Source organism: Cyprinus carpio, chromosome B16, assembly GCF_018340385.1.
Source record: "Cyprinus carpio isolate SPL01 chromosome B16, ASM1834038v1, whole genome shotgun sequence".
Classification (NCBI taxonomy): Eukaryota; Metazoa; Chordata; class Actinopteri; order Cypriniformes; family Cyprinidae; genus Cyprinus; species Cyprinus carpio.
In genome coordinates, this window is record NC_056612.1 from 3,820,731 (window position 1) to 3,843,044 (window position 22,314).

At 36.7% G+C, this 22,314-nt stretch overlaps 1 protein-coding gene across 1 annotated transcript in view; it reads right to left on the reverse strand.

The window, feature by feature from the left end:
• The window catches only part of LOC109080064 (glutamate receptor ionotropic, kainate 3-like), a 135,036-nt gene that overhangs the window by 40,334 nt on the left and 72,388 nt on the right, over positions 1 to 22,314 (reverse strand). Inside the window, exons 6-9 of the mRNA XM_042740360.1 lie at positions 19,575 to 19,745; positions 12,377 to 12,520; positions 8,858 to 8,965; positions 3,336 to 3,449 (exon numbers count right to left, since the gene is read on the reverse strand). Coding sequence (XP_042596294.1) covers positions 3,336 to 3,449; positions 8,858 to 8,965; positions 12,377 to 12,520; positions 19,575 to 19,745 — 537 coding nt within the window. The remainder of the gene's footprint in view (positions 1 to 3,335; positions 3,450 to 8,857; positions 8,966 to 12,376; positions 12,521 to 19,574; positions 19,746 to 22,314) is intronic.

A 22,314-nucleotide genomic window follows, 5' to 3' on the forward strand; every position in this document is an offset into this window, starting at 1 on the left:
TAATTAGCCTACTACACCTAAACCCACATTTAAACCTAATAATAAGATCAGATCTGTCCCTAAACTGTATCCCTCATCAGTTTCCATTTTTTCATGAATTGTTTTATATCATTATATATTGTTTAATGTCAAAGTTTATCACAAATAATCAGTTTTTTTTTTTTTTTTTTTTTTTTTTTTTTTTTTTTTTTTTAGTTTTTTATTAATAGTTATTTTGTCTGTCAACAACATTTAATCTAATTAGTATCTACTGTGTAATATAAGCATATGTGCCTATACAAAAACTTCAAAAATACACTGACTGGGAAATATTCATTGGAGTTAAAAGTGTGACAACTAGCCCCAGTACCCATGCAAATATACAAAAACAATATGAGAACAATTAAGCTACATGCAGGTATCATAAATTCTTGACATGAAACACATCTAATCAGAAGATACAGTTATTTATATATATTTTTAATATAAAACATTTGGACTGTTTAAGACTTTTTAGGTGTCAGCCTGTTTTAGATGAAAGCATGAGCCATGGATTGAATGGATGTAGAATGAAACAAAACTCTTTACAAGTTGTCCAATTATCTCAATCAAAAAGTTTGAGTGTCCAAAAAATAACATCTATAACAGTTACCATCTGTTCTAAGCCCCCAATCTGTAAAATTCCCTAAGGTTCGGTGGCAAACTAATTTTTTATTTTTTTTTTCTTTTAATACCTTCTCCGTCTTTTCCTGTGTGAGCAGTTACAGAAATGAACCAGTTACACAGACTGAAGTGTGAAACAATCTGTTTAATCAAAGCAAGAAAGTGTTAAATGATGCCTCCATCATTTGAGCGATGACATCAGTCAAAAGTTTTGGCCTTCTTAATTGTCAGCTGATGCAATCATATGATCATATTATATTCCAAGGTCCACAAATTAGACTGTGGCAATATCTCTTTTTTTTTTTTTTTTTTCCTGAAGGAAGTTGTTGTCAGTGAGCCTTCAGGATGTTAAACTATAATTTCTATTTGTCATAATTGTTATGTGTGATGTATTATTCTTCATTTGTATTCAAAATTGTGTCACTTTAAAGTGACCCTTATTCAATACCCCATTTAATGTCTTTAAATTAAAAATTAAATAAATAAAATAAAATATGTGGTTACTATATTAAGATAACAATACCCAGGACATGCAGTGGTACTAGAAAATCTCTGATTATATCCTATCAAGACCTTAACTCATAATTATAGCGTTGCAGCTCAATCCACATTTAATGACAGTGTTTATCTCTGTTGATAACTCATCTGCCTGTCCAAAATAAGTCCACAGAGGCTGCTGTCAGTACCACAAAATCCCGAAACATTCCTGCGACATGCATAAATGCAGCCCTCGGGGCATCTGTGAAAATGCAGTGTTGAATGGGCACACATTTATTTTAAGATGTGTCATTTGTGCTATTATCTGGCAAATGACATTGGGTAAAGCAGAATTTCACCCAGCATGCATCTGCTTGTAACAGTAATAAGTTAAGGCCACATGTTTATAGTAAATCTCTGAAAATATCCTATAGAGAGAAACCAAATTAGAATGGGTCAGTGGCATTATCCAATAAGTGAGCTGATTGAATTTTTAAAGTACCTGTGCAAGGGTTAGCCGTTTAAGCTTATTACTTATTTTTAGGGCTGTAAATCATAATTTTCAATCAAATTAGGCAATTAACAAAGGTAATATTTTATTTGACAGTGTCCTGATTTCACATAATACTTTATACTTTATACTATCCACCTTCACCTAAGCATGGGCACAGCTACTTGTGACTTTAATTCACATTTCACAAGCTTGGTGTCATTCGTATGCAGTTATTTTAGTTGAACAAAACCTGTTATGCTGCTTGCTATTGCAAACTGATATTTGTTATATTATTTTAAATTACTATCATAATCATAAATGCATTACTGTAGTTTGTAGGGCAAATAGATTTACCATTTACTGCTCTTTGTTATTCCTCTAGTTATTCACCTATAGAAACAAAATAAATGGAAGTCTTGCATATTCACAGAAAATAAGTTACTTCCACATATATTTATATTGCCTTTTCCCCATTGATCATATGCCTAGACATTATCTACTATAGTCAGCACTAAACCATTTCACAAATAAGTTGTATGTTATTTTTCTTTTTAATAGTGGGTATTAAATGTGTCAGAAATCTTTGGCACCAAAAGGCCACCATATTACAAGCTTCTCTCATGTCTGCCTCTTTTAATGCTAGAGCTCTTTAAATGCTCATTCAGGGTTGCCACTTTGAGGACATACACATTTTACAGAGGAATGCAACAAGTTAATGGGTTGATGTATCCGCGTTTTAATATTTCTCTGGTCATAAATATTTTTAGATGGACACAGAGGAATTTTAGGTCAGATAGAATGCAATTTCTAACCCAGTTCATTTGCTGGCTTCCAATGGCTGCAATACATTGTGTTTTCTGCCAATTGGCAACTCACGGTGTCAAAATACTTTTGGGTAAACTGGCAGTGAGTGGAGTCACAGAAACCAAAAAAATAAAAAACAGAGATTCCGACATGGATCACACATTTCAAAGTAGAATACCTGCATGCAAACTTTGCATGTCTCCTAAATATCTGCTAACATATTATGGTATTTGTATGCTTTCTAACAGTCAAAGAATGTCAACGGGCCTCAAGACTTCATGTCAAGTTACTATGCAAAAAAAAAAAAAAAAAATAATATATATATATATATATATATATATATATATATATATATATATATATATATATATATATATATATATATATATATATATATATATATGTCCATATTAATAATTTAGATTTTCTCTTTTTTTTCATTCAACAAAAGTCATAAGAAAGACTTATGACTTTTGATGAATCTTTTGATCACCTGGGGCTACCTCGAATGCTCACTTCTATGTACAGGAGGAAAATAAACATTATGAAAATGGTACTATCTTCAAATCAGAATTGTTATTCTGCTAACTAAAGCAGTCATGGGAGATGGTTGAGCCTCAAACTTTGTTTCAAACAGGGGGAGACATCTTGTGTTGTTGATTCAGCCAGGTCAATTTATTTCAAGGACTGAGACACTGAAAGGGACAGAGCTATTTGGCATATCTGTGAGAAAAAATGAGAATCTGGAGCATGTGTGTTTCATTACTTGAAAAGCAGCCCATACGCTGACCTGAAGCAAGGTAAAGCACACTAGAAAAAATAGTGAATTTTGGAGAAAGAGTAAATTAGACACAGAATAATAAAACAGGAGACAGAAAGAGCGCTCTCTTTCACACATATAGCCTCTCGATGACCTTACCAGGATGGTGGTGATGACCAGCGAGCGGTTGGAAAGCGAGTCAGTGATGTTCATGCCGTTCTGCCTGGGGACCTCCGTGATGTTCAAGCCCCCAGATGCACTCCACTTCCCCACCTAGAAAAGATGAAATTTATGTAGTCAGAGCATGTTTCACTTACCTGTGTGACCCATCCACATCGCAATAGCCCATCTGACTGCATTAGCAGCACTGTGCTGAGCTCATCCAGAAGCATTAGTTGATTGGCTCTTCTGTTTTTATGCCAATAGGTCTGTGCTTGGGCTCATGAGTAGCTAGGCCCTTGCATACACTCTGAATACATTAACATAGAGGAAGGGCAATTGCACCAAAGGAGATTGCTTTTCAATTCAATTTTGCAAAAAGAAAATGTTGAACAAAGGAAAAAGCAGAACATATGGTATGTATTATAATCTGATAACATTGTAAAGGTGTTATTTATTATTATTATTTATTTTATTTTTTTGGTGATCAAAAATTAGCATCAACTATAAACAAGCCACTAGTTGGTTGATTTCTAAGTTGTACTGTAAAAAAGATCTTTATCCTAATCATTATTTTGGTACTGTTTTCCAGTAAAAATGTCTAAACATACACTTAACATACACTTAACTAAGATCTATGGTTCTGAATGGGTTTTAATGTTTCTGAATTGCATGTTGACAAATTTTGCACGTTCGAGGCTATGTTTGTGTACTTTAAAAAAAAAAAAAAAAAAAAAAAAGTTCCTGGCCTTTAAAGTGGAAGTGAAGCAATCAGTCAAGCTTACATTATTTAGTAAAGTTATTTCCACTTTAATTAAAAAAAAAAAAAAAAAAAAAAAAAAAAAAAAAAAATATATATATATATATATATATATATATATATATATATATATATATATAGATAGATAGATAGATAGATAGATAGATAGATCTTTTTTGTTGTCTATTGCTGATGATCGCATTATTTTTTCTGTTTACATAAGAGATCTATCTATCTATCTATCTATCTATATATATATATATATATATATATATAGATAGATAGATAGATAGATAGATAGATAGATCTCTTATGTAAACAGAAAAATAATGCGATCATCAGCAATAGACAGCATATAAATGAAAACTGCATAATGTTACGGAGTAAAATGTTGATCCAGGAAGTGGTATATGGCTATTCAAGATTTGGAGGTGTTGATGAAAGCGATTTACTGGATTTATGCTTTGATAATTGTACTGAATATTATCCAGATGTAGTTTTTGATAAAAATTAACTTTTTGCTCAAAACTATATATTTTTAAGAAACCTACTTATATTCAAGTGTTGATAAAAAAGAATGCTTTAAACTAGAATAAAACTTTTTTTTTTTTTTTTTTTGTTTAAAAGTAGAGGCTCGATCTTTATTTTGGTGTATTGCATATTCAAGTATTCATACAGGCAAAATATACCGTAGGCCATCAAATTTTAGTGAAAATTATCAAAATTGCTATCGGTGGCTTGCAACTTTAAAGAAAAAAAGAAATGCTGTTGGGGAAAGAGTTAAAGAAAAAAGGATGTTTTGTTATAGCTTTTGGAGCAAGGTCGCTGCCATCTTACAGTACCACAGCGTGTGACGTCACAGGGTTGGAATGCTCCATTGGCCAGTTAAGTAATATATAAGCATTTCTTTACTTTTTGAACACAGAAATGTTATTTTTACACAAATGTTTTGGTTTTCACCATATTCAACATATACAATATCTATATCAGTGTCACCTCATCTACTGTATATCACAAAGTTTTGATCACTGTATCCCTAACATTGTTTTCATAATGCGAGGCGCAACGTGATGTAAACAAACAACGCTTCATACAGTATTGTTCATGTGGCATGATGTGTCTCGTTCACCAGTAAAGTACGTAACATATTTTATGTTCACCTGCGAATTTACCTGCTGTTAAGGGAATGTAGTTTAACTAATCACCTATCTGAATGATCAGACTAGTGCTGCTTTATCACTATCATGTTTTTAAGCCTTGTCAGTTTAAACACTAAAGCGTTTTAAGCTATTCAGAAGCTAGTCAGCACGGAAGAGATTTCAATGCGGTACTCACGTAGCTATAAAAGATTGTTTCTTTGCACACACACACACACAAAAACGCTCGACTCGGACTGCAGATGAGTACCAAACTGAGTCCTCTTTCTTGTCTGCTTGAGCAAATGCACAGAATGTTATGTCAGAATAGCTGTTTTGACAGGTATCCACGTAAATGCGATTTGTTTCTGACCCGCTTTTCACTCCAAACCAGAGCAGATTCATAAGCATTTGCGCTTATTATGGGCTCAATGGTCCTTTTAAGTTTGTCTATTTAAACAAGCGTGTGTTCGAACCAACCTCCCTGACGTCACATGCTGTGGTACTGCAAGATGGCAGCGACCTTGCTCCAAAAGCTATAGTAAAACATCCCCTTTTTTTCTTTAAAATGGTTACATTAATCATCTTTGTTACACATTTTTTAATTAACATGGAGATCACTAAATAATGTAAGTTTGACCGACTGCTTCACTTCCACTTTAAAATTAATATTTATCATATGTGTATATTATTCTAAAAGTTCATATTAAACCAGTATAGAAGACAAAGGGTCTAGTGTTACAATAGTGTTGTTGTTCTTAATTGAACCAGCTGTCCATCCTTTGACAATAAAAAATGTGTTAATGATATCCAGGTATGCAATTAATGCATTTAAAGCATTTTAAGTTTTTTAATATTATCTCTCCTTTCTATCCAATGTATATTTAACAATGCTATATTTAAACTGCTTTAGTGTGATGATACTACTACTACTACTACTGTTTCTTGAGCAGCAAATTAGCGTGTTATAATGATTTTTGAAGGATCATGTGACACTGAAGACTTGAGTAATGCTCTCGAAAATCCAGCTTTGCATCACAAGAATAAACCACATTCAAATTTAATTCAAACAGGAATTTTAAACAGCTATAATATTTCAAACTATTACTGTTTTTACTGTAATTTCTGATCACATAAATGCAGCCTTGGTGAGAATAAGAGACTTCTTTCTTTCTTTTTTTTTTTATTTATTTATTTATTTATTTATTTATTTATTTATTATCATTATAATACAATCTTAATTATTACAATTTTTGGCCAGTATTGTATAAAATATACATTTGTATAAGTATTGTATTAACTGGTCGTACCTTATCCAAACTATCCAAATATATCATAAAACTATACTCAAGACAAGAAATATTGGTCAATATAAATCTTGCAAGCTAATTTGTTTAACTCTGCAGTGGGACCAATCCAGTCGATTATCAGTCAATGAATCTATTTTAGCCGGAGCGTTCTATCTGCCTAGAGAGATATTAGAAATAAAAAAAAAGTGCTTACAATTAATTAAGGTACAAACACACATACACAAACACACAACAAATACATGCACAGTAAGAGGCAGACAGCAGAGGGAGTTGAAATAGTTGTACTGTGAATAATCCGTCTGATATCAGCACATAGCGAATCTGAGCAAATTAAGCTAGTTTTGCACAAAAAATCCCCTGCAGCGAGGAAAAGGAAGTCCTGCATATTGTTCAGTCACTCCTCAACAAATCATTACTACAAATGGCCTCAAAGCTGTCTGTATTTATCTCTGTCTGAGAGAGAGTGTGGCAATTCCCTTTCCAGCACCACCACTACTGCTCTCATATTCATAAAGACACAAGAACGGCAAATCTCAGAGCCACTCAGGTGCAAAAATCACCCAATAACACCTCTCACCTGATGCAAAACCTAACATATGCATATGACTTGAGACATGTATTAGTTACAGATTGTGCAAATTCAGGGGGATGCACGTTTCAAATGATATGCTATGCCACTTTATAGGGTAATGTTCCATTATTGCAAATCGACTGCAATTAGCTAAATTCATTAAAAGTGATTATCAGGGGAAGGCACGATTATTTATTCACACTGCCGACAGGAGACTTTATTGGCCTTCTCAAATCCTACTTATTCAAATCTAAAATGCAGATTAATATCCTCTCTCTCTCTCTCTCTCTCTCTCTGAATGTCTGCTTCTAGAAAATGTACATCTGGTGGTATACTAAGAGAAATCTGTACATGTCACTGGGAATTGCATTAGGTTTTGTGAAAGTGATTGGTGCAATAGAGCTGCACAATGAATCGTATTTTATTTGTGATCATAATTCCTGCTTCTCCCAGTTTATTAAGCATAATTGTTTGTGATATGTGCTCGCTGGTTATCACGAAAATATTTCATTTCAATTTGTAATTTGCATTATCATGCATTGGTAACAAGCCTCCACAAGTTTTCATGGTTGTGGTTGCCAGATGTCAAGCCTTTAAATCCCTCAATCAGAGCTTTTCCTTTCTTAAATTGATACAGTTTTTGCCCAGTGGTTTACTTAGTCTTCCCAACCTGGCAATCATGTGCACATACTATGTCTACATTATGAGGAAAAAAATGCATACAAGCTGAAAAGACCAAAAAGGCCAATATGTAAGCTGGAGTTTCTGCTCAAATAAAAGTGTAATATAGCCAGACTCTTTTCTTTCATGTATTAATTTATTTATCCTGAAAACATTTCATTTTAATTTGTCATTTTAATTTGTAACATGTCTCTACAAGTTGTTGCAGTTGCCAGATCTCAAGTGTTAAAATCTCCCAATCATTTTTATTTTTTTAATTAAATCGAACTGAAAACACTGGTACACATGTAGTTTAGTAATCTAAGTCTGAAACATAAAAAAAATAAAATAATAATAATCTTGATTACATTTTTTGAGCACAATAACCGTGATAAATGATTGTTGTGCAGACACAACAGACAAACACATCTTGCATAATTTACATTTTGTATCAAAGTGTGACAACTAATCAATAAAATACTAGTGCTAATTTTGCACTAGTCGCACTTCTTTTAACAAAACTGAGCGCAGCTATACTTACATACCTCATTACTACACAAAAGCAAGCTATATGCAACTTCAGCCGGTCATTAAGGGAGGCTTGTAATTAACAGTACTTTGTACACTAATCCAATTTGCTTTATGATCCACTAACTTATGCTTATGTTTAAACACCTCATTTGCTTCCTTGTTAGCAGCTAAATTAAACGTAAGACACAAATTGCTCTTCATTTGCACAGCAATGGTGACCAAATGAGACAAGGTACAAGAGGTTTGAGTATGCTAGACTGCGAGATCAGAAGGTTATTTGAGGGAAGAAACAATCCTTTTCAATGATGCATTTGTTCTTAGGCAGCATGGAAGTTTCTGGCATAATCGACTATGCAAAACAAAAGTGAATTATTGCACACTGTTTAACAGGCGAGCATTAGCAGAAGAAAACAGCTTTTGATCATTTTATCCCTCCTGCTATGCAAAAAAGCATGAAGACACAGCAAAAGCATTATTATCCAATGTGTGCTTTGTTTGAGAGTTATGTTGTGTCTGATTTGAGACAGTTGTTATGTATTTGTGTGGTGGTTTACCTTTTGAAGGCCATCCTCCTTAAGACTCACAATATCAAGATCAAAGTCGGTGCGCAGACCTGTAGTTCTGTTGAAGCACAGCCGTCCCGTCAGGCCATCCCAATGAGATTCAAAGAACAAGAGAGAGGTTCAACAATTAAAACACACCAGGGTTGTGCGATATTCAGAATTTAACTGAGAATGTTATTTCGATCCCAATTAAATTCCCCAATTTGAATTTAATTTAAATCAACAAAGGAGGCAGAACTGAATAATAAATTAATAAGATAGATTTTCAGAAAAAAATATATATATATATAAATAAAAAAAAGGAGCAAATGTATTCTCAGTTCTTTTTGATGCCACTATATACAGTGAATGCAGATTAAATCAAATATAAAAAGAGAGAACAAATTTAAATGAGCTTGTAAATTAAACTTTTAGCTAAATCGTGGCCAGGTTTAATTTACTACAACCATTTCTTGTTTTAGTTTGGCCTAAATAATGGGAGCGAAATTATTCAGTGCCTCACGTTTTACTAAAATAATGGAAATAATTTATAAAACAGGCAACAATTTTTTAATCAGTGTACAGACAGATATCTTTTCCCCAAGTAGTTATCTGTCAAAATAAATTACAGGTAACGAATAACAAAGTATGTGCATGTTTTTTTGGTTTTATTCTTTCTAAGAAACAAACATAACTTATTAAGTAGGCTACTAAAGTTTTATCTGTGAATATTCAATATTTTAACTACAGTGTTTTTCTTTCATTTTCCTCTGACTGCAGCCGGCAAATGTAACACATTGGCGAGGCAAAGCTGACGTCTATTTGCGAAAATGTGCTTTGATGTGTTTGTTTGATAACTTGTGGTTAAAGCGCCACTCAGCAGTCAAAAGCTGCAAATGCACTTTGCAGACTCGGCGGCGGCACTCACGGTGGTAGAAAGCACACTCTGGTTGGCCACCTACTGTAATACCATAATATGTTAATACATGCTCTGTTTAACCCCAAAGTCTTCAAAATGAGCCAAAATAAAGTTATCTAGAATTGACAGAACAGGGGAAAAATGGAATCTACTGATACTCATTAACTATTAGCACACTTCAAATTCTGCAAATAATATCAATATTTATTTATAGAAATTTAAAAAAAATATATATTTTTTTGTGATGTGGTATATTAAATATTTTGACAGCACTAAATAAATATTTTGCTTTACAGAAATATATCAAACTACTTGAAAAATACAAAACATTACATGATTTTTGATGTAATTTTTCATGTTTTATTGGACTAATGAAATTAATGTTTATTAATAAAAATAAAAATAAATGCTACAATGGCAACTAGCTGAAATAAAATAAGATTTAATTCGATATCCAATTCAACATCCTGTGGTGTGTCAAAATCCATTCAAATTCACACTCATGAATTGAAAAGAAGTCAGTTCTTCAGTTCTGAATTTTGTCCAAGTATGGTACACTTGTGCTTGCACACACACCCCAATATACATCCTCAGAAACACACACACACACACAGCTTCTATTTCCTTTTTAATTACATTTTACATCCCAGCGCCTCAGACACATCTTCCCCCAAGACCTCCGTCCTAATTAACGACCATCTCACTTGCAACAATCTCTAGAGACACAAAAAAAATTACATTGCAACTCCTCCTCCCCATTCCTCCCTCATCCTCTAAGCACAGAGCTCCTCCCCCAAATAACACACACTGATCTCCAGCCCTCTCCATAACCTCTTCCAAATGAAACACCTCTGTTCTTGTTCAGGAGCGAGGACATTTCACAAGAACGCGTGTTCTCTGCTATGCCAAAGAGAGACAATGCTCTCCACGCCAACTCTACGGCCCTCATTTTGCTCTTCTCTCATATGCGCCGCTCCACAGAGCTGTGTTCAACAACTCTAATCTGCCTATTATGAGTCCCAATCAAAGTCTCTCTTGTGAGCTGAAATAAGAGCTGATTATGACGAGCACATTTGCGTGGAAAGCACATGGTGATGAGAAAGTGGGACACTGTGAGTTTAGTACTGCAGAGCCGGAATAGTACGAACGCAAACTCGCTGCAATCAACTTATCTACTGCACTTAAATGAAGCAATTAAAGTGGATGGTGAATGGTGATTGTTTATCAGGTAATATCCACCGTTATTAAGTAGTAACTAAAGATTGCCTCTGAATAATGATGCCGTATTTATCAGTAGTAAAAGTATTTACTGATGACTACTTGGTTAAGGTATTTGGACATTTAGGTCACAGTTAAATGTATAGGAATGTCACTGATAAGAAAACATCAGAGCAACTGTTCTTTATTTCACAGAAAGATACCACAGGCACACTTTTTAAGGTAAACAATTCACAAAGATGAGTCTGCATTAAATAATATCTATATCTATATATCAGAATATAGATGGATAAATGAGTGTACTCGTTGTGTAACAGTCCGTTCATGCAAATTCTAACCTTTGTTGTTTTTATTTATTTATTTTTATTTTTTTATTATTATATAATATAGTAAATATGATATAAAATAAATATAAAATTAATTTCAGCAATTCTTATGCATGTGTTCTTACTATATTTTAATTAAATTATGTGAAATATGTATTGGATTTATATTGGACATCGGCCACAATGCTCCCTAAGATATCAACAACCACCACTGAAAAATCCATATTGGTCGACGACTAAAAAATAAAAGCTTGATTTTCTATGTATAACTTAATAATTTTACTTTAACTAACTTACCAGTCAATTCCAATTAATTGGAATGCCATGCAATTAAAATATATATATATATATTATTCCATACAATGTCTTCTCCACTGATTCATTGCAGTATCTCTATTGACCCTTGGCTGACATTACGTATCAAAATAAAAATAAATAAATAAATAATTTAGCATTTATAAATGCTGCTAGTCTAGATTTTTTCTCCGCTAACAACTTTACAAATAATATCACTGTTAATGTTACTTTTAAGCAATTGTTGTCAAGGTGATTTTAGTGGCTGTATTGCGTTCTCTTCAAGTTCACACCACTCACATTAACCTCCTGGGGTCAGTGTATGGGAATTTTCGAAAACTGACCAAATGCATGTTGTCTTTAATTTGAGTTGTGTATCTATTGATTCTACTTTCAGACCTACCAAACTGTAATGAAATATTTAACATGAAAAGTGTGCTTAAGCTATCTTTTTTTTTTTTTTCAAATGAAAATTAAAAATATTGAAAATTATTGAAAATTAAAATATTCATTAAAATATTGCAATTAAAAGTTTGTAATCATCTCTAACATGTGCAAATACTTTTTTTTTTCTTTTTTTTTTTTTTTTGTCTCCGTATACAAATAATGCAGATTAAATAAAACATAAAAAGACAACCTCTTAAAATGAATCAGTGACAAGTGTTTAGCTGAGAAGTTGATACTGTGTTATTTAAACAATATCTTATATATCTTATCTTGTCTTTGGAGAGCTGAAGTGTTTGTGACAGCACTGCCATGAGCGACTGTCATTACCTCTTTAATGAAACTCATGAAGCGTCCTCCGAACCTCCAGGGTTTGTGGCGATGACACTGCAATGAGTTGACAGTCATCTGCGGCGCATGCTGGTAAGAAACCGACACGATGTGGACAGCGTCGTACGTCAGAGCAGCATCTGTCTGGAATAAATAGGGGGGCGATATGTCAGCTGAAAGGATCTGACAAGCAGGAGGAGTGCAAGACCTGGCCAGTTGACAACCTTGTCAAACAGCAAACTGGGCCACTGCTCAGGACCATTAACACACTTGAATCAAAATGTAAGTAGAAAAGAACTCCTCAACCTTTGATTCAAGTCTGATGCTAGGAGACAGTGTGCATGATAATGTTTTTTGAGGAGGAGGAGAAGGTGGTTGTGGTTCAAGAAATAGGCACCATTTTCATGTTATTGTGTGCCCAAGTTTCCAGGGTTCATAGTTGTTTTGATAGTGCATAAGGGTTAATAAGGGGTGCTAGTATAATGAGCTTCTAACAAGCAAGTGCTTTATTTTCCAATTTAATGAACTGTACTTGATATGAACCAGGCTTTTTTAGTAATCCATCATTGTTCATTGTTCTTTAACTCAACAAAGCTAGAAGTATAAACGTCTAAACTTTAAAGAATAAGTGTCTGACAACTAATTGTTTCTATAGTTGTTCTGTACAATCAGAATCCAATGTATTGCTTGATTCCAGATTGCACTTCTTCAAACTGTGACTAATGGTCGCATTTTATGACCTTTCTTCATGCTGTTGTGACTAAGTTTTGTTCGCATTTTGTTAGCTACAAAGTTGCCCAACTGTCTTTGATTTTGCGCTGCTATTTTTGATGAGAAACATCAAACGGAAAATGCTCCAAAAGTGGAACAAAACAGCGGTACTCATTTGAATTCAGAGCAGGTATGATTATTTGCAGACTGATCTTGATCATGTGATCCAGTGAGAAGCACTTGAATTCAGCACATAATTATCTGTTACAACCCCCGGATGTTTTGGCGATTTAAAGCCAAATAAAACAGACTGAACTTGAACAGAAGATTGAGACTGAACAGAAGAAACTTTGTAGCATGAATGATCCAGTTAATGGTTGTTTCAATCAACAAATTACCAGCATTTATTATGGACATTTATCATGTGGTAACACTATCACCACTGTAACATTTATTAACACTAAGCATGGCATTTTTGGCAGAAATATGGTATATCCATATTGAATGTTATTAGATTAACATAGTCATGTATATACTGTATTATTGTATTACACGAGAAATGGAACTTTCGTTATGAAGCTGTGGCAGTTTTGTTGAATTTATATATACTTAATGTGGTTAATGTTGTACAGTATATAACAAATACCACAGCTTTCTAAAAACTGTCAGGAGTCGTGCCACCATTTTGTAGAATTTGGTGGGATCTGTATCTTTCATATGTTAGAGTTCTGATTTTGATGGAAAAAGATAAAGGAATCTATCTGCAGTGTCCATCAAGCAAGTACAGCACAAGAGAGCAACATGAGATTTTAGTCCTCCGACCATTTCAGCATCTGTAACCACTGTGACTGGAGTTAATCTCTTTCCACAATCTCAGTCAGAGTCAGACTTCTGAGCCAAATCCAACCACAAGTTCCCATTGAGACACACGCAATCTATAGTAAACAGGCTACAGCTAAATGTTAAGGACTGTCAGACACTGCTTCCTTAAGTTTGTTCTCGCTCCCTTTTTATAAAACTGTTTTCCGGTCTACTGTAAGCTCAGATACTGCCAAAGCATTTCTCAAAACCTCTCTAAAACGAATGAAAATGCTGAACACCCTCTGCATGTATATGATCCAGAAAAATAAATGGCAAATTTATGAAATGCCTTAAGGAAATGCCAATAACTTTGAAAATGTACTTATAAGATGCCTTAAACACACCTCCAAAAGTAGTACAATGAACTCAATGCAGTCAAAATGAACAGAAATTAAATACTCCAACTAAGATACTAAGTGAGCCATTGACAATTCAGTGGCATTACTGCAGATACTGCATTATAAAACTGTGTGAATTTCATTAGATTCTTAAAGGACTAGTTCACTTGCAAATTAAAACTTTCTGAAAAATTTACTCACCCCCATGTCATCCAAGATGTTTATGTATTTTTTTCTTCAGTCGAAAAGAAATTAAGGTTCCCTTTCAAGGTAACTTTGAACTGCGTCCTCTAGGGGTCGCTATGGGGAACACCTCGTCGTGACCCGTGTCTGAAGCATACACTGAAAAAACACCAAGGAGTTGGCCGGCGACAGCCTCTGACGTCACTATCGGCGCGACTATAAACAATCACCGGGATAACACGTCATTCTCTTCTTCGTCTTCAAAACTGACCATTTTGTTTGAAGCGTGCATCTGAAAGAACCGGTAAGAGCGCTCTTTCTCTGTCTATCATGGTGACTACTAGCAAGCGTTTAGACAATGTGTGCATCCGTGTCGGTGTTATTTGACACCCGATGACACACACGATCTTTGCGTCATTTGTTTGGGTAAAGAGCACACACGCGATGTCTTTGAGGAGGCAATCTGCGTGCATTGCGAGCATTTTTTCAAGGAAATAGCTCCGCTCTCGTTTGTCTCTCTTTCCGAGAGAAAAAAAAAGGCAGCCATCTGCTTCCCGCGGTTCAGGACCCGCCGCTGCTGAGGCACGGAGGAGAATGAGCTCGTGAGAATTTCAGGTGGATCTGTCTGAATGGTTTAAAGAAGGACTTTCCCTTTCGCGCTCATAATGGCGTCGGACGAGAGAGAGCCTCGGGAGGATGATGTTATATCTTTAACACTTTCTGATACTGAGGTTAGTGCTCTGCTGGGTTTTACCCAGGAAAAGCAGGAGATATTTGAGGATGGTGAAGAAGCTGAGGCTGAGCCTTCTCAATTCTCCTGCCCTTCATATGTAGAGCTGTTGGAGTTTATGGATCGCGCCTCGATGAGCGTTATGTTTCCGACCATAGCCCTCCAGCTCAGGTGAGCCTTCCATTTCTGCCTGATCTCCATACTGATCTCTGCCTGATCTCCATCTCCATTTCTTCTCGCATCCATTGGTTTCAGCATAAGAGTTTTGCAGACATCGAGGCGATGCACGTAAACGGCTATGAGAGGATGCCCCCTGTAGAAAGAGCTTTCATTCTGCGGGGGAGACATCCTCTCTTAATCTCCCTCCATGCCATCTAAGCACCTTCAAGAAATACATCTCACTTAAATGGCAAGGCATACGCAGCAGCAGGTCAGGCTGTGGCTTTATTACACACGATGGTGGTACTTCAAGCATATCAGACTGATCTGTTAAGAGACCTGGATAGAGGCGAAGGCCTTTTTCCTGATCAGGTAGCCGAGCTGCGCCGCACCACAGGCCTCTATCCGGGCTACCAAGCAGGCCGCCTCTGCCAAGCGCAGGACTATGGCGGCCATGGTGGTGGCGGAGAGACTTCTGTGGATGAACCTGGCAGACATCGGGAAGAAAGAAAAGGCTTTCTTCTCGATGCTCAGGTTTCGCCTTCTGAACTTTTCGGTATTTCCGTTGAGACGGTGATCGAGAAGTTCGGGGAGACGAAGGCGCACTCCGCTGCTTTCAGATCCTTCATTCCACGAAGGTCCAGGTCTGAGCCCGAACAACATAGGGGTCCTGGCCTGTCTCGATCTGAGGATCAAAGACGGGCACAGAAGGCTAGTGTCGCGACTCGCGCTCCTCCCCCACCTGCGGGCAGGGGTAAGCGGAATTGTGGGTCACAAGGAGGTAAGCAGAACCTAAGGGATGTGATCCAGATGAGGCAGCATTCTCGTCTGAGTCTGAGTGATACTGAGGTACCTATTTGGGCGATTCTCGTGGTAGTTTAGCAGTGCTCCCCTTTTCCAAGAAGGGTCGCCTATGAGCGCGCTACTCTGGATTCAGGAGTTCTCCTCTCATATGAGACTGACTTCACTGTTTTTCCCAGAGCGCTCCAGCATTATTTTCACAGATCGAGTTGATGACTCTCAAACATACTGTTTTGAGATGCACCATTCCATCTATGAGCTGCTCTATCAGAGTGCCACGAGAGCCCTTCCTTAGAACAGTATTTGAATCCATGCTATGGTTAGTGTGCACGTGAAGTCTTTGCACACTTTCTGAAATCCACACTGTGGTAAGTTCGCACGCTAGTATTCTGCATTCTTTCTAAAATCCTATATGGTGAGGGCTTTGCGCAGTTGCTTTGTGCCCTTTCTTGAGTTGGTAAAAGCCCCATTCATCTTGGGCACCACTCCACCTATGTATCCTCAGATACCTATCTAAACAGGGTGTTGCTACTGGAGATCTGTTGAGACAGCTCCTTCAGCAAGCTTTTGCGGAAGCAAGCGGTAGCCCCTGTGTGACAGGTAGGACTTAGTATAAAATGCTAGGTTCCTAGCCGTATCCCTTTAAAGGAATCTTTCCTGATTCCAAGCCTTCAGCTCTACCCTGGGCCGAGGCCCTAACAATTAAGTTGGGTATGAGGCTTAGGCCTTTGGCCATAAGGTGTACTGTCACAGACAGCCGTCTAAACGTCCCAGGGGCAACTCCCATGGAAATGGTAGAGTTGGTACTTAGTGTTCACTATGATTCTGGCCTGCACTCCCCTCAGCATGGCGGCGTGGGTATACTGTTCCCCATAGCGACCCCTAGAGGATGCAGTTCGAAGTTCCCTTGAAAGGGAACGTCTCAGATTACGAATGCAACCATGGTTCCCTGAGTAGGGAATGAGACACTGCGTCCTCTAGCTCCCTGCCATGCTTCGGACGCAAGCTTCAGACGAAGAAGTGAATGACGTGTTATCCTGGTGCTTGTTTATAGTCACGCCGGTAGTGAGGCTGTCGCCGGCCAACTCGTTGGTGTTTTTTCAGTGTATGCTTCAGACACGGGTCACGACGAGGTGTTCCCCATAGTGACCCCTAGAGGACGCAGTGTCTCGTTCCCTACTCAGAGAACCATGGTTACATTCGTAACCTGAGACGTTTTTGATGAAAATATTCCAGGATTTTTCTCCATATAGCGGACTTCAGTCGACTCCAAATGGTTGCAGGTCAAAATTACAGTTTCAGTGCAGCTTCAAATGGTTTCACTAGATAAAACCCTTATTCATCTTTGGTATGGTTTATAGCCATTTGAAGCAGCACTGAAACTGTAATTTTGACCTTCAACCATTTGGAGTTCATGACATCTACTTCATGCTGGAATGTTCTCATCAAAAGCCTTAATTTCTTTTCGACTGAAGAAAGAAATACATAAACATCTTGGATGACATGGGGGTGAGTAAATTATCAGGAAATTTTAATTTGAAAGTGAACTCATCCTTTAAAGGGCTGCTATCCTTCAGAGTTTAGCTTCATCCCTAATCAAACACACCTGATAAATCAAACCGACATTTTAGGGATTACTCAAATATTACAGAGAGTTTTGTTTGATTAGAGATTAAACTCTGTAGGATGAGGTGACCATCTTAGACCAGAGTTACCTATCTCTGCTTTTAAGTATTGGCAAAAGAGCAAAGAACATCTTCCAAAAAAGTTCACAGTGTATTTCCCTACATGGCATGATAAAAAGCTTTATTGTGCACATTGAATTATTGCAGGTACAGCTTCACCAACTCCAGGAGCAATGCTGGCAGCAGCATAAAACCTTGTACCTCAAAGTTTTTTAATCCCCCAAGCTCAGCTCATCAAAGAACTTTAACATCTACTGTTGCTTGAATGTATCTGGTCTCCAGCCCTCTCCAGTTGGTTTCTTTCTATGCACTTAAAACATTTCCTCTACCAAATACCAGGGGTGTCCAGTCATGCTCTTGGAAGGTCACTGTCCTGCAGAGTCTAGCTCCAACCCCAAATTAAAACACACCTGAACCAGGTAATCAAGGTCTTTAGATTTACTAAAAAACTTGCAGTCAGGTGTGTTGGGCAAATCTGCATGATGCTGGCCGTTCAGGAGCAGAAATGAACACCTCTGACATATAACTTTTGAGAACTGACATGCACAGAGAGACACAAATGCTTGTTCAATGACCCTCACAACCCAAGCAAGAACCAAAATACTCACTATAGACAATAACATGTTACTTTCCAGCTCTGCTACTGGCACCACCATAAAGCAACAGCTACTGGACTGATTCTTTCTGCAAACACTTTGGACAATGAATAACAAGCAAGAAAATAACTGGTACACCATCCACTTGCTGAGTCTCTAACACATCCTACTGTAACAATCTTCCACAGAGATGAGGGCTTGAAGTGTGCATTGTTCAGGCAACGTGAGCTACTCTAGATCGAGCGTGTCCGCGGGAAGGAGGATGAGATGTCCTTTATATCGACCTTGCCATGGGCTTCTTGTAACCAGGCAAAAAGTTGTTGTTATTTGAGATCTGTGGATATCAAGAGAGTTTAGGGAACACTAGACCAGATGGAAAAGTACTTTCAGTCAATAGCTGGATTGACTAAACTGAGTGGTTGCAATGGTTTGTATTCAAACATTCAACACACAGATGGATGTGGCAGGAACTATATGTCTCACATCAGTCTTGTTAGCTGTTGCAGATCCAATAATACCATATTTAATGTGTATGCCAGAGTTTTCAACCTTGCACAAAAGACATAAAGCAGTACACGTTGATATTCATGAACAGTCAATTTAAATGGTAGCACTGAATGCATTTTTTTTTTCCTGTAATAACAGTACTCCTCTACATCAAAATAATCAGAAATTCTACAGAACAGTGTAGGAGTATTTGAACTACTGTGAAATAGATTAATAGATATTCACAGAACCCATACAGTTGAAACCAGTCTTTATAATATTATGTTATTCAACAATGGCAGCGCATGAGGCATACCATTTGGGATTATTAAATCTGAATGCTGCAGTCTAAAATATTATATTACCTAGCAAATAAAAGTAGATATTGTATTTAAGTCTCAACCATGGCAATTATTGTTATTATAGACACCAAATCCATCTGAAACAGCTCACAGAATATATTAAGAAATAAATAGCTCCTTTAAAGGTTATTTTTTAAGAGTATGGATTAACTGAATAAGTACTGCTATGGATTACATTGGTTACAGTGAAAGTGGAACCTATTCAAAGCTTTTGTGCCATTGTTTAATTTGGCATTTCTTTTTTGGTTAGCTGGCAGTGATATTCAGGGAGAAAATGGAAGCATACCGTCATGATCCCTTCCAGGAGACCGGAGTCAGGTTTTGGGGGAATCTGCCTCTCAAGGGACCACTTCTCCACAATGGAGGCGACCTGAGGATTGTCAACATTTAGGATGCGGAAGCCAGTCATATTGACACCGCAGAAACGGTACGGCTCCAGGTTTATGGCCATGAGATCCTAGAGGAAGAGCAAGAGAGAGAAAAGATCTCATTTAACCAGCCTGAATTGAGCTTCATTGTTGCTGGGTGAGAGGCTTCTTGTCTCTTTGTCAGCTAATAAAAGCAGCAGATAGAGAGGGGGGTAAAAAAAAAAAAAATTAAATAAATAAATAAAGACAAGATAAACAGAGCAAAAATAAAAGAGATTAAGGATAATGCCGTGCTTTCCAGGCCGCCTGGGTACAGCCAGATGAAGCATAGTAGGACGTACACCTCTGTGCCAGCATGTATGATATCATAGACAGTGAGCCAGGAGTCATTCGCACAATAGCTGATTGAAACAGTTATTTCCCCTGTAATCCAGTCTTCATTGCTCCCATCCAGCGAATTAAACCTTAAACACTTCACACCGCTCTGAATGTCGACCTGACACTGAAATGTATCACTATGTCTGGGCATTCAATGATTTTAACAGTGTAGATTCTTCAAAAAGGATCCGAATTTCACATTCTCAATGCAGTGATGTGGGATGAAACACTCTGAAAATGAAATTGCTGGGGTGGAAAATAGCATTAAGATTCAGTCTAAATTAATCTAGATCTTTTTGTCTTATGAGGTCAAAGCAAAAGGCACAGCCATCTAACACGGGGTTCGGTAAATCTGAGAATGAATGGCAAAATGAACAAGACCGTGTTCATTGAAAGAACTTCCCGTAATGTGCTGAGGCTAATTAACGCTCTAGAACAATACCAACACACACCCACACTACGCATGCTATTGTCTGGAGTGTTATTCTGAGAACAGTCACTCTGTTTCTTGTACCATCCTACATATTGCCAAACATGTTGGGAAGGTGGGGGCGGCAAAGAACTGTGGTAGAACATAATAGACTATTTCATTTACACCCTGTGGGACTGGAACTGTTCGGAGAGAAACACGAAAAACACATGCAGTAAACTGCTTGCCCCGAGAAACAGCACTTATTGAACTATACCATCAATGATTTCTTGTTTAATGTAGATGTTACGATGGAAGCCTGTTTTATGGCTTCTTTACATTTTAATGTTTTGCTGTATCAGTGCGGCATTAGCGTATAAGAGATGACTGATGCTCAAATGCTTCGAATGTAGGATTCTAGTTGGATTATTGTAAAAAACAAAAACAAAAAAAAACAAGCATTACGAAAATATATACATTGTTCATTTCATTATGTTTTAGATGAGGAGGTCTTAGCAAAATTATGTCATGTAAATCCAACATCGTTGTTCACCCACAACAAAGCTCCAGCTGCAGAATGGATATATAAAGTGGGAGAACAACGATCGTTCAATATCCAAAGACAGATAAGGTGACACTGATTGTGGAATTTGAGAAATATCTCATACAAGGCAAAAGAAAAAGCATCATGAAGGTTATGTAAATGTAAGGTTTTGACATATAACTTGAGAACTTTATGCTCTTCAGCTGTTCATTGTGTTGCTAGGGCATAGGAGCATGCAAACAAAGAATTGTTTTTCTTCTTTTGCAACATGCAGCCTTTATAGGTTGGACAGAAGAAATGCTGGTTACTTGAATCTTAGATTGAGCATCACATTTAGTTAAGACGCACTGTTACAATAATAAAAAAAATAATAACTTAGTACTGCCAACTTGTTTCACAACAATCTGAAAATAAGTACACAGAAATGACTACGTTGCCTTTATAAATGAATTAGGACTTTAAGACCTTTTATAGGTGAGGAAGCAGGAATGATGATGGCCTGTTCTGTTGACAGTTATGAGCTATTATCTGAAACACATCGCTGTTGACTTTTCATGCTTTAGTAGGTACATCTCAGAATTAATAAAAATGTCAGAAATGATAAAATAACAATAATGAAATTAGTTTTCATTTACATAGGAAAGTGGGTTCTAAACTAAAAGTTGCATATATTAACTTTATAAACTATATTTTGCATATAAAATAATCAGTTCTGAATGCATTGATTATGTATGACAGTTCTAAGAGAAACATTTCCTTTAAAATGTCTTTTCAGGGCAAAGAGAAATGTTGATTCACACACATACACACAGGGTGCGATTTGCCGGGGGGGATGGGGGGGATTTCCCCCCCTCTGGTCTATGCATCCCTGCCTCTGCTGAATAACTTGTATCCCCGGTGGGGAAAAAACATCATGCAAACCCGCTCTGACGTCCCGATCTGAATCAAATGATTCGCGATACACGATCTGATTGAAGCTCTTCGAAACAGTGAATCATTTTGCGACGCAATGGTTTAACTGATTCGGAGTTTCAAAAGCTCCGTTGTGTTCTTTGCTCGCTTTCTCTGTGTAATTTGTTGTTTGAATAACCGTGGACATTAAATTATTACAATTAATAGACCTAACGTAGGCTTACAATGTTTTTTTTTTTAAACTGAGATCACACTAAATACAATTTATGTCGTATTAAAAACATTTAATAAAAAATTTTCAAAAGCATCCCCCCCTCTGTTTTTTTCACAAATCGCACCCTGCAGACGGATCGTAGTAGGATCGTAATAACAAACAAACACACACACACATATATATATATATATCTATATATAT